The following is a 13,251-nucleotide window of genomic DNA, read 5'->3' on the forward strand; positions in this document are numbered from 1 at the left end:
GAGGAGGATCAGTGGTTGGATTCTGAGTTTTCTGGATTGACAGATGGATGCTGAATGTATTTTGGAGCCAGAGCTGACAGGATTTGCTGGCAGACTGGTTGTGGGGCGTGAGGATGGAGGACATCTCCCGGGTTTCTGATCTGAGCAACTGGCAGGACGGGGGTGCCATTAACCAAGATGGGGACAAGGTGGCAAGACGAGAGTGGAGAGGCAAAGATCAGGAGTTCGGTTTGGGATGCGTGAGGTTTGCAATGCGCACAAGCCGAGGAGGCCAGAGTGCGTGATCTGGAGCTCGGAGGGCAGGTGGGGTCGGAGACATGAACGTGGTGTCACCAGCACGTGGGCTGCGCTACAGCATGAGACTTGCTGAGCTTGAGGGAGGGGGGAGACTTGGGGAGAAGCCACTCAGGGACCTGGCCCCAGCAGGCAGCATACCAGCAGAGACTCAAGAAATCGAGCAAGAAAAGGGTCTCAAGGACAGAAGGGGACTGAGAATGGGACGTGGATTTAGCTACCTGGAGGCTTCTGGGGCACTTGGCCAGGGCACCTTCTGGTTACGTGGGACTGGATGTGAGCAGAGGGTGTGGAGAGCAGGTTCCCGGGAGCTGGCAGATACAGTGGGTATGTTACGAGCATCTCTGCTGTGAAGCTGGGGGCCGCTGTCTTGGGCAGACTCTTAGCCCCTGGCACTGAGGAAGCTGCGCTGCTCTGGGCTCTGTGCTTTCAGCACAGCCACATGGCAGGGGTGCGTTCCTAAGATCCCTGCCCAAGTTTATACTGGGCTGTGCCCAGGCCATCTGTGAGTTGTTCCCTCTCTGGGAAATGTCCCAGGCAGCAGCTGCAACTGGAGAGTGGCCCGCTCCCAGGCCAGAGCTCAGCTGGTGGCCCCCTCCTCGGGGCCTTTGTCCTGTTCCGCATGGCAGGCAGCAGCAATTCTCTGGCGTCACATGGAGCTGTTCAGGCTCATGCTGCGCTGAGAGGCCTCCCCGTCCCCCATCTCCTGTCCCTTCCTCTCCTAGCCCCTCACCCCAGAGCCCCTCACCCCATCTCACTGTTTCCTCCGGCCCCCCCCCAATTGTCTTCTCTCTGTCACAGGCTAATGACAAACTATGTGACCTTTGTGGTGGGGGAGATTCTGCTCCTCATCCTGACCATCTGCTCTCTGGCTGCCATCTTTCCCCGGGTAAGAGGCACTTTTCTGCTGAGCTCGGAAGCCTCTGGAAGTGAGTGGCACTCCCTGTAAAACTGGGTGGTGATGAAGCTATTCTTTCTGTCCAGTCTTGACAAACAGACCGTCCTCTGCTAGGACGGTCCAGGTACTTGCCCATCCATTCATTCACTATCAGCAGAGCACTCACTCTGGCTAGGCCACCAGGCTGTGGCTGGGCCGTGGTGGGCCGTGGCAGGCGTGGCGGGACTGTGGCACTGCAACATGCATGAGTACTACAGTCGGGTACACAGGAACCTGGGTAGAGAAGCAGTGGAGGCCCAGCTGGAAGATGGGTTGGCCCCGATTGTGAAGGCCCTTAGAAGCCAGACTAAAGGGATTAAAACTTTCTCTTGTAAGGCACTGGGGTAGCAAGCAGTTTTTGATCAGAATGACAAAGCAGTGTTTAGGAACATGAATCTGACAGGTGGCTCATCAGGCCACTTGGAGCGCTTGGGAATACTGAGCCGGGTAGACGGGTAGCTGGCCAGAGACGACCAGCCCTGAACACTGCTCCCTGCCCTGGCCTCGCCTCACGGAGATCGACTGGTGACTGGTGCTGCCCATGGCCTCCTGGAATGGTCACTGTGTCTGCTCTGGGAAGGGCTGCGACCTGGAAGCTGTGCTGTCATGCAGGCATGTCGACGAGGTCTCACACAGAGCCACAACTGCCACACCCTCTTCTCAGCTCTGCCCCTTTGTCAGCTGTCAGGCGACTCCCAGGCAGAGCCACTTTTGAGGCTCCTGGGCCTGGAATGCGGGGGCAGTCTGAGTTGCAGGCAGTGACATCGGCAGGAGAAAGGGCTGGCAAAGGCTCATGGCCCTTGAAATTCCATTCCTTCTAGGCCTTTCCTAAGAAGCTTGTGGCCTTCTCGACTTGGATTGACCGGACCCGCTGGGCCAGGAACACCTGGGCCATGCTAGCCATCTTCATCCTGGTGATGGCAAATGTCGTGGACATGGTGAGCACCTGCTGTCCTCATTGAAGTACGCCCCTGTTCTCAGCGGAGCGGGGCTTCTGTCTGGGTCACATGAGCAGTTTCTCCGTCCATCCCTCCACCGTCATGTAGGTTTGGAGTGGCTCTTAAGTTCCTAAACACATCATCCCTGCCGAGTGGAGGAAGTCTTCTCCCCGCTGTCCAGGGAGCCTCTGGGACGGACTTGTTTTCTTGAAGCTTCTCCTCTCCCAGCATCCGAGAGCCCAGTTCCCTGCGCCCAGGCCTGTGCTCAGGGCCTTATATGTGTTGATTCATTTAATCTGTGAAACAGTCCTGAGCAGTTGTACCAGTATCTGCAGTTTTCACATGGAGAAACTAATGCTCAAAAAAGGTCATTGAGGCCAGGCACGGTGACTCACGCCTATAATCCCAGCACTTTGGGAGGCCGAGGAGGGCAGATCACCTGAGTTTGGAAGTTGGAGACTAGCCTGGGCAATATGGAGAAACCCTGTCTCTACTAAAAATACAAAATTAGCTGAGCGTGGTGGCGCAGGCCTGTAATCCCAGCTACTCAGGAGGCTGAGGCAGGAGAATCGCTTGAACCCGGGAGGCAGAGGTTGCGGTGAGCCGAGATCACACCATTGCACTCCAGCCTGGGCAACAAGAGCCAAACTCCGTCTCAGAAAAAAACAAAGGAGTGGGGGAGTCATTGACTTGCTCTAGGTCACACAGCCAGGAAGTGACAGTCCAGAATGGAGGCAGGTCTAAGTCCTGGTCCTGTATGTTCTTTTCTCCCACCTCACTCTGTAAGGGACGCAGGACCCGCAAGCCTTTTGCATATCCTAAGTACTCCTTGCAGCAAGGCTCCTTCTGTTGCCCTCAGGGCCAGGGAAGTAAACCAGTTCCACTGAAGGAGCTCTCCTCCCTGTGTCGCCTCACCCAGCCAACACGGCCAGTGTTCCTAGAGGTGGGTCAGTGGGGACTGCAGCTTCACAGCCAGATGAGTAAGGGCAGACAGAATCATCCTGTTCTCTGCTCTCCTCAGTTCCTGGAGAAACTGGGGGCCCCATGAGGGGGCAGCCAAATGCTTTCTTGGGGAGAAGGAACAGGAGTTGGGAGCCCAGATCTGTTGGTTTAGAACCGCTGGGCATGTGCTGAGCACGGCCTGCCAGGGTTGTCACCAATGTTCTCTTTTCACTTGTCTTGGTCTCCTCTAATTGTGGCAGTACCATATACATCCTCTTCCTTTTTTCCAAATATAATGTTATTGCTGTATGTTAACAACAGCAAGGAGACTTATTCCAGCAGTGGCATAAGTGAAAAAGCTCTAGGGCTGCAGCTAATCAGAAGTCCACTGGGGGCCCAGTGCGGTGGCTCATGCCTGTAATCCCAGCACTTTGGAGGCTGAGGCAGGTGGATCACTTGAGGTCAGGAATTTGAGACCAGCCTGGCCAACATGGTGAAACCCCATCTCTACTAAAAATACAAAAATGAGCCAGGCACAGTGGCATGCGCCTATAATCCAAGCTACTAGGGCAGCTGAGGTCGGAGAATCACTTAAACCTGGGAGGCAGAGGTTGCAGTGAGCTGAGAACGCACCTCTGCACTCCAGCCTGGGTGACAGAGCAAGACTCCATCTCAAAAAAAAAAAGTCCAATGGGAATGAGGAGTTAGGGGCTTCAGAGCCTACCATGGCCAGGGGTTGCTGGGGGGCCACTACCCAGGGGAGAAAAGCCCCAGACCTCTTGCATGTCACAATACACCTGGAACCTGGCGCCCAGGTGTGGGGACCACCATGGCACAGGGTCCTGGATGCTGCACAGGACACCAGGAGATGCCGTCAGCCATAAAGGGGTAAAAAGCTAGGGAGGTACGACAGATGCTCAGGCTAGAATGACATGCTGGGAATCATGCAAGCAAGACAAGCCCCCCGGGTGAAAGTTACAAAAAGGTGGGGTTGATTCCGGTTCTGGAGGGGCTTTCTTCGGGCCACATCTGCCCAGTAGCAGAACCAGTGATGAAGACTCCAGAGGCAGTGATTGTCCCCCAAATGGAAGGGGTTGGGCAGAGACTGGGTGTCATCACAGGAGGCTGTGAGTGGGGCTCATGGCCCCGCGGTCCCTCCTGAAGCAACAGTGTGATGTGGGGAAGAACATGTTGGATTTGAAGCCTAAAGACTTGGCTCCTACTTCTGGCTTTTCCGCTTGCTAATTGTGTTTGGGCAAATCTGGCCTCTCTGAGTTTTCTGTACAATAGGGACAGTACTAAAAATACCCGAAGAGAGTTTTTGTGAATGTCAAATGAGGCGACAGCAAGGCTCTTAGCTGCAGTTACTAACTTTCATATGATTATTTCCTGGTCAATGTCCCCATCTTTCCTGGTGTTTCTGGGGGAGCTGTGGGAGGTGGCAACTGAGTGCACACTGCCACACACAACCCTCTGTGACCAGCGCCTGCTGTCCTCTTGAACATGTGTCCCCTCCCACCGTCCTGGCCTCCAGCTCAGCTGTCTTCAGTACTACGTGGGACCCGGCAACACAACGGCAGGGATGGAGACGGAGGGGCGCTGCCTGGAGAACCCCAAGTATTACAACTATGTGGCCGTGCTGTCCCTCATCGCCACCATCATGCTGGTGCAGGTCAGCCACATGGTGAAGCTCACACTCATGCTGCTCGTCGCGGGCGCGGTGGCCGCCATCAACCTCTATGCCTGGCGCCCCATCTTTGATGAATACGACCACAAGCGTTTTCGGGAGTATGAGTAAGATGAAGCCCAACTGGGGATCTGTATTGTCTCCTTCCTCCCTCCCCCAGAGTTCTCAGTTCAAGCCATGAGCCTGTGCTGAGGTGGCTTTCTGCCACTAGGGGTCCCCAAAGGCTTGTTCAGGAACCAGGGTTCCTGGCTGTTCACAGATGCATCACTGGTTTGGCTAGGACCTGGGAACAGATTCTTCCCATTCTTCCCGAGTGCAGGACTTGGGATGCTACAGTGTCTGGCTGGGCATCAGGCTCTTGTTCCTGATTGTGCTGCCATCTGTCCAACAGCTTACCTATGGTGGCCTCAGAGAAGATGCAGGGATTCACCCCTGGGCTCAACGGCACTGACAGGTAAGGGCCACGGCTTCCCCTCCTGGCCTGTGTTCACAGCCCTTCTTTTAGAGACAGGAATACAACAGGCCCAAGCCCTGTGATCTCACCCTCCCGGGAGGGGCATGACCTGGCATGTGCAGGTTAGAGGAGCTGGCATGGGTTCCTCCAGGAGGGCTGCAGCAGAGGCCAGATGAGTCTAACACGGACCTGGACATCCGGGCCTCTCTGTATCCAGGACAATGAGGCTTGGAGAGCAGCAGCAGTACAATGAGGGGGGAAGCGGGAAGGCACTGCCAGGTGGATGCCAGCTACATGTAACTGGCTGGCAAGATGGACAAGCAGCAGGAAAATGAGGAGAGAGGAACATGCTTTGGCTTTAGACCTGGATTCTGAGCCTACAGCAGGCAGTAATTCTCTGTGGGTCACAGGCAGGTCAGTTTGCATGAGTCACAGTTTCATCTTGAGGAAGATACTGAACCGTAAGTCCTCTAAGGTCCCTGCAGGGCCAAGGTTTTAACATTTTATGATTCAGCAGTTTGAACAGACCTTCAAGGAAGTTTAGAAATAAAAAGATTACCTAATAGAAGAGGGGTAAGACCTGTATAACCCTTCCCAAAAGAAGAACTCTAAATGGCCACTAATACATGACACTCAAGTAGTCAAGGAAATGCCAGTTACACCCTAACGAAATATCACAAACGTACTGTCGACGCTAATGAAATACTATCACACACATACCATCACACACGTACTGGTTCAGAAAAACTTGATATTGTCCGACTTTAAGTGCAGCAGTAACTCTCACACTCCTGGTGGGAGTATGAGTTAGTACAACCATGTTAGAAAATATTTTGATCTATTTAGTAAGGTTGAAAATAAACCTGTGTCCCAGCAATTCCACTCCTATATACACACACACAGACGTGTATATGTGTGTGTGTGTGTGTGTGTGTGTGTATACACACACATATCTTAGAGAAATGCATATACATATGCATGAGCTAAGATCTATGTATGAGAGTGTCCATAGCAGTATTGTTCATAATAGATACACCCCCTCCCTCCCCCAAAACAAACAAAAACAATCCAAATAACATCAACAGTAAGTGGATACATAGCTCTGGTATATTCATGCAGTTGAATACCATATAGTAATGGAAACTAACCACTGCTCCATGTAAAACTATGGACCAACGACGTCAACAGCCATGGTGAGACTGTGCCCCAGTCCCATGGCTATAGAGTCCCATCACTGATGTCTCTTGCTTCTCCGAACTCCTGCATGGTTGTACCTACCTCTGTGATCAGTCAGGCAATGCTTAAACTCCTGGGGAGCGGCCCTGATGCGAATGCCAGGTGTAGTCAGGAGGGGCCAGGGGCTGCCTGGCTGTTGGAGAGGAGCCCAGTGAGTTAAGAAAGCTTTGCTGTCCTGGGGGAGCCCAACTTGATGTGAAAGGGCCGAAGGAGCTGGGGTGAGCTCTGGGGCTGGGGTGGCAGGAGGCAGCACCATCTAGTTGGAGGGAATCAGCCCCCCGCCGCCGCCCCCCGGAGGCAGATGGCAGCCCTTTCAGTTGCACATGCTCTGCCCGGCAGGCTGCCCCTGATGCCTTCCAAGTACTCCATGACAGTGATGGTGTTCCTCATGATGCTGAGCTTTTACTACTTCTCCCGCCACGTGAGTGCCTGCATGCCCCCGCTCTGTGCTGACAGCCCACAGGGCCTCCTGAGAAGCAGCCCTGGGACCTAAGAGCCCAAGCTCCTAGGTCCCACACGTGAGCCTGGTCAGGCCACTGCCTTCTCTATATTCAGGCTCCTTCCTCAGTCACACAGGAAGACAGTTCCTCACCTCTTCCATCCGACCCCCTCCAGGATGGCGAAGGAAGCACGGGAGTAAGGGTGGGAAAGGATGGAGTGAAGGCACAAAAATCCTGAATCAAACCTCTATCCCCTAGACCAGGGGTTCATGGCCCCTACATTCCCACAACTGACCAAGAGAAACGGAAGGGAGCTGATAAATTTTGTTGGGTTAAAAGGAAAAGAGAAGGCCGAGTGTGGTGGCTCATGCCTGTCCCAGCATTTTAGGAGGCTGCAGTGGGAGGATCACTCTAGTCCAGGAGTCTGAGACCAGCCTGGGCAACATGGTGAAACCCCGTCTCTACTAAAAAATACAAAAATTAGCCAGGCATGGTGGCACAAGCCTGTAAACCCAGCTACTTGCGGGGCTGAGGCAGAATTGCTTGAACTTGGGAGGTTGAGGCTGCAGTGACCCGAGATGGCACCACTGCACTCCAGCCTAGGTGACAAGGTGAGACCCCCCAAACCCCCCTACTGAAAAGGTAAGGGAGGAGGAGAGGGAGAAAGATCCTCTGTACTTAGGGTTCAGTGTTAGCTCAAGTGCCCCCCAGTGGCTTTCCAGGGAAAGTACAGCCTTCCCAATCCTCTTCTCTGCCACATGGAGCCTGCTAGAAAGGGGGGACTCCACCCTGAGCTGGGAGATCCCAACTACTGCCACCTCCACGAGACAGACCTGCAGCTGAAATTGCGTCCCAGCAGGCCCCACACATGGAAGGCCTCCTGAATCTCCACTGTAACTACTGGGGCTGGGATCTGCACTACTATTGGGTGGCCTTTTTGATGAGGGAATCCTCTCAGGGTCTTCCTTCCCTTGCCATTTTGCCGGTATCCCTCCAGCCTTTGCAAGGGGAGCTCCTCCATTCACATTCACAGTGCTGTTTTTATTTTTTTAGACGTCTCACTCTTTCACCCAGGCTGGAGTGCAGTAGTGCGCAATCTTGGCTCACTACAATCTCTGCCTCCTGGGTTCAAGTGATTCTCCTGCCTCAGCCTCCTGAATAGCTGGGATTACAGGTGCCCGCCACCATGCCTACCTAATTTTTGTGTTTTTAGTAGAGATGGGGTTTCACCATATTGGCTAGGCTGGTCTCGAACTCCTGACCTTGTGATCCGCCTGCCTCGGTCCCCCAAAGTGCTGGGATTACAGGTGTGAGCCGCCATGCCCAGCCGTTCCTGTTTTTCATCCTTCTATCCAATGGCCAGCTTAGAGCACATGCCTCGCCTTATCTGTGCCCGTAGGTAGAAAAACTGGCACGCACACTTTTCTTGTGGAAGATTGAGGTCCACGGCCAGAAGGAACGTGTCTATGAGATGCGACGCTGGAACGAGGCCTTGGTCACCAACATGCTGCCTGAGCACGTGGCACGCCATTTCCTGGGGTCCAAGAAGAGAGATGAGGTGAGGAGTGTGGCCTCAGCCTGGAGCTATGAGGCCATTTGTCTCCATCTGTTCTTTCAGGGAGCCCCCCTGGGCCAGGCCTTCTCAGGACAGGGGATTGGGGCTCAGGTAGGGCTGAATCTAAACAGCATACACAGTATCAGCAAAAGAGGAGCTTCTGTGGCTTGTGAAGGGCACTGCTGTGGGCATCGTGATGTGGGCCACACAGCTCTGAGGCCATGTGTCAGAAGACAAGGCCTTGGCTAGAGCCCACCTTTCTGTTGTCTGTGAACTTCTTGCAACAGAGTGGTTCCCAGCTTCACTGTACCCTTTTCTTACAGCTGGGGCCGTTAGAGGAACTAAAGAAGCTGTTTTTAAAACTTATTCAAAGTAATAGCCAGGCATGGGGTGTCTCTCCTGTAATCCCAGCACTTTGGGAGGCCAAGGTGGATCACCTGAGGTCAAGAAGTTGAGACCAGCCTGTCTCGACTAAAAAATACAAAAATAAACTGGACTTGATGGTACACACCTGTTGTCCCAGCTATTCAGGAAACTGAGGCAGGAGAATCACCTGAATCCAGGAGGTGGAGGTTGCAGTGAGCTGAGATTGCCCCACTCTAACTCCAGCCTAGGTGACAGAGCCAGACTCAGTCTCAAAAAAAAAAAAAAATAGTGATGAGCTACTTTTAAATTATTCAGAGTTGGGATAATCTACAGCCATGCCTGTTGTCCCAGACGCCTTGTGTTCAAGGCCGCAGTGCGCTTCAGCCATACCTAACCGTGCTTGTTTACTGCCATTGCATTCCAGCCTGAGAAACACAGCAAGACCCAGACCCTTAAAAAAAACCTGGGATAGGCTGGGCGCGGTGGCTCACACCTGTAATCCCAGCACTTTGGGAGGCCGAGGCGGGTGGATCACGAGGTCAGGAGATCGAGACCATCCTGGTCAACATGGTGAAACCCCATCTCTACTAAAAATACAAAAAATTAGCTGGGCATGGTGGTGCGTGCCTGTAATCCCAGCTACTCAGGAGGCTGAGGCAGGAGAATTGCCTGAACCCAGGAGGCGGAGGTTGCGGTGAGCCGAGATCGCGCCATTGCACTCCAGCCTGGGTAACATGAGTGAAAATCTGTCTCCAAAAAAAAAAAAAAAAAAAAGAAAAAACCTGGGATAATCTAAGAGATGTGTGAGTCCAAAATGCTGAGTGCCCATGTCGTGTGTGGAAGATAGGCGCATTTCTCCAGCACATCATCCTGTCAGTCAGACGTGCTTTGAGCCTTCGGCCCTGCCTCTTTGTAGGAGCTGTACAGCCAGACGTATGATGAGATTGGAGTCATGTTTGCCTCCCTGCCCAACTTTGCCGACTTCTACACAGAGGAGAGCATCAACAATGGTGGCATTGAGTGTCTGCGTTTCCTCAATGAGATCATCTCGGATTTTGACTCTGTGAGTGTCCATCCACCCCGCACTCTGGCCATGAAGCTGGCCCATTCCACATCACATAGGCTGCACAAGCCAGGGAATCTGGAGTCACTCTAGAGTGGCTCTATTTTCCAGATAAGCCCCTTCTGCAGTATACGGATTTCCACAGCCACCTGGAACTGCTGGGCCGGGAAGAGGGAGGTGAGGTGGGAGCCTGGGACATCACCCACAGGGTCACAGGGGATGAAGCTGGCCAAGAAACATCCTGACACCCCTCTCTTCCTCTCCCCTCAAATTCAGAGCTGGTCAGCATTGATTGGGTAACCTGTATACCAGGGAGAATGCTTTTACACACATGCTTAGCCGCCCTAGGACACTGGCAATTTTATGTCAATGTTGAGATTGTGGAAAGTGAGGCCCAGAAAAGTCAGGAAGTTTTCCCAGGATCATGTGGCATATAAGCGGTAGAATAAGTAAAAACTTTGAAAGGAAGCCATCTCTTGGGTTTTGCGGGGTCCTTGTCAACAGGCACGTGTGTCACTGGGTTGGCTCATTCATCTCTCTTGACTCTGCTGACAATTCTTTCCTGAATCCTGGCCTCAGCTCCTGGATAATCCCAAGTTCCGGGTGATCACCAAGATCAAAACCATTGGCAGCACGTATATGGCAGCCTCAGGAGTCACCCCCGACGTCAACACCAATGGCTACACCAGCTCCAACAAGGTAGGTAACCTCAGTGACCAGAGAGGAGACGAGGCTCTGCCCCCAGGCCAGAGATTGGCAGCCCAGACCCAGCATGCGGGAAACAAGCACTGTGGTGCAAAGGGGTCCCAGACACACACCAGGAGCACCATGTAAACAAATAAGAAACAGGGTTTATTGAGAAGGTTTGACAAGCAGAGAAACAGAACAGACATAAAACCCCCTGCTGTTCACAGCTCAGGCCTAAGATGGTTGTGTTCTGTGGCCAGACCCCCTAAGGCTCTGTGCTTTCATAGGAACTGGGGACAGGAACCATCTATGCAATCATGTAACAATGGAAACTTCCAGAGTGGCCGTCAGAACTTTTGTTAAGCTAATTTAGACCTGTATTCAGCCCAGGATAGAAAACACGGTGAAGGGGCCCTGGTCCCAAGCTTTGGTCTTAAAACAGCATCAACCTGTTTTACCTCTGTGACCATCCCATGGCCCTCTCTATTGTAGGGATGAGGTTAAAGAAACATATCCAAGGCCCAGCATGATGGCTTATATCTGTAATCTCAGCACTTTGGGAGGCTGAGGTGGGTGGATCACGAGGTCAGGAGATTGAGACCATCATGGGTAACATGGTGAAACCCCGTCTCTACAAAAAATACAAAAAAAAATTAACCAGGCGTGGTGGCACGTCCCTGTAGTCCCAGCTACTCAGGAGGCTGAGACAGCAGAATCACTTGAACCCAGGAGGCAGAGGTTGCAATGAGCCAAGATTGTGCCACTGCACTCCAGCCTGGACAACAGTGAGACTCCGTCTCAAAAGAAAAAAAAAAAAACCCATGTCCAAGGTGGGCCATCCCCCTCCAGTGCTTATCACCTAGTTGAAGGATCCAAACAAGGACAACTTGACAAACCTAAGGGCCAGGGCCAGCCAAGGCGAAGAGGCCCATCTCGAAGTCAGACTCATGGGTCTGTCTTCTCTACCCTCATTGCCCAGTTGTTGCCTAAACCTGCTAGAGGGACACACGTGAGCTTCGTCACAGTGGCAAGCTAGAGCTGGCAAGGCTGCCAACTCCTTTGTGGAAGAAAGGGAAATAGGCTGTGAACATCTAGGTATAGGGAACCCACCCCAGAACACTGCCAAGTAAGGCAACAGAGCAGGCTGCTGCAGTGACTGTGCCCTGACACTTTCTCCACTGTCCCCTGGCACAGGAGGACAAGTCTGATCGAGAGCGCTGGCAGCACCTGGCTGACCTGGCTGACTTCGCACTGGCCATGAAGGATACGCTCACCAACATCAACAACCAGTCCTTCAACAACTTCATGCTGCGCATAGGTAAGCACTCCTGGCCGGCCAGCCCTGCGGCAGGCTCCCTTCCCACCAGGAGGAGAGACAGGAGACGAGGATAACTGAGGCATTCGCGTAGGGAGGTTCACACACTCACAGGGCTAGGGAACCTGAAGGACCTTTAGTCCACACTCCTCTATATGACGAAACCAAAAACCTTTATGATGTAAGGGTCAGGCTATACCTGTAGCCTGGCCTACCTCACTGAGAAGTGAGTTTGTGATCCATTTCCAGAGGGGTTTCTGTGCCTGCAGAGGGCATGGCTTCCCAGACCAGCCTGCTCTTTGAAAGGAGTTAAGATCACCTGCTACTTCCCATTGAGGGGAGCTTCTCATTCCTGAACAAGGTCACAGGAGACTTGAAATACCCGGTGTGTCAGAAGCTGGCCACTACCATGCGGAGTAAATCTGCATATTGGGGGGCGGGTGGCAGCTGACACTTGTCAAGCACGTGGATGAACGGGAGGTGTGATTTCCACCCTCCAGTAGCACACAGCCAAGTTGAACAAGGACAATGATGTGTTACAAAATTAGGAGCTTTGTGGTACAGGTCTGATGACAAATTCTATAAGGGGAGTTGATGGCTTCTGAGGCTCAGGACAGGGTTTGGCCTGTGGCTGTGCTGACCTTTATGCCTCCACCCCAGGCATGAACAAAGGCGGGGTTCTGGCTGGGGTCATCGGAGCCCGGAAACCACACTACGACATTTGGGGCAATACAGTCAATGTGGCCAGCAGGATGGAATCCACGGGGGTCATGGGTAACATTCAGGTATGTCCAGCAGCAGAGCTGGGGCGTGCTCAGACTCAGGGCATGGGAACAAATGAGAACAGGGCTTCCCCACGCGCCCCTGCCTCCCATCCTGGGCCCCGAACAGTAAGTCCGCAGGCAGAGGCAAGGGGCGAGTGGGAAGGAGTTTCTGCCGTAGCTAGCCTTAGCACAGGGGCAAACGATTCCACCCATCCACCAAATCTGGGTTGAAGTTCTGGATGAGTCTAGTCTGCCTCTTGGTATGAATCTTCAGCCGTCCTGTGTCTGTGTCAATGGGGTCTGGCAGAAAAGCTCCACAAAAGGGGCAAAAGGGGACAGAAGAACAGAGAGTGAGTGTCCAGGCAACAGTGCTGCCACCCAGGCCCATGCCGTCCTAGGACAGAGGCCTCCAGCCACTCACTCCAGTGCTCCGCTGCCCACTTGCTGCTCACCACAGGTGGAAGTCAGGGCTTGGCGCTGGGAGGGTGCTGAGGGCCGTGTACCGCCTGGGACCCGTGGATCACATGTGGGCACCGTGTGGATCAGTGCTCAGCTCCTCCTGTGCCACCATGT

The 13,251-nt window shown here is 53.3% G+C and overlaps 1 protein-coding gene across 4 annotated transcripts in view; it reads left to right on the forward strand.

The window, feature by feature from the left end:
* ADCY3 (adenylate cyclase 3) overlaps window positions 1-13,251 on the forward strand; it is a 101,263-nt gene that overhangs the window by 87,006 nt on the left and 1,006 nt on the right. For all 4 annotated transcript variants that reach the window (XM_032294303.1, XM_032294306.1, XM_032294305.1 and 1 more), the window contains 10 exons: window positions 1,096-1,183; window positions 2,053-2,169; window positions 4,646-4,905; window positions 5,190-5,252; window positions 6,828-6,909; window positions 8,328-8,486; window positions 9,766-9,912; window positions 10,492-10,611; window positions 11,794-11,917; window positions 12,575-12,699. In XM_032294303.1, the coding sequence (XP_032150194.1) occupies window positions 1,096-1,183; window positions 2,053-2,169; window positions 4,646-4,905; window positions 5,190-5,252; window positions 6,828-6,909; window positions 8,328-8,486; window positions 9,766-9,912; window positions 10,492-10,611; window positions 11,794-11,917; window positions 12,575-12,699 (1,285 nt within the window). The remainder of the gene's footprint in view (window positions 1-1,095; window positions 1,184-2,052; window positions 2,170-4,645; window positions 4,906-5,189; window positions 5,253-6,827; window positions 6,910-8,327; window positions 8,487-9,765; window positions 9,913-10,491; window positions 10,612-11,793; window positions 11,918-12,574; window positions 12,700-13,251) is intronic.

This window comes from Sapajus apella, unplaced genomic scaffold, assembly GCF_009761245.1.
Source record: "Sapajus apella isolate SASKATOON/1434 unplaced genomic scaffold, GSC_monkey_1.0 scaffold31, whole genome shotgun sequence".
Classification (NCBI taxonomy): domain Eukaryota; kingdom Metazoa; phylum Chordata; class Mammalia; order Primates; family Cebidae; genus Sapajus; species Sapajus apella.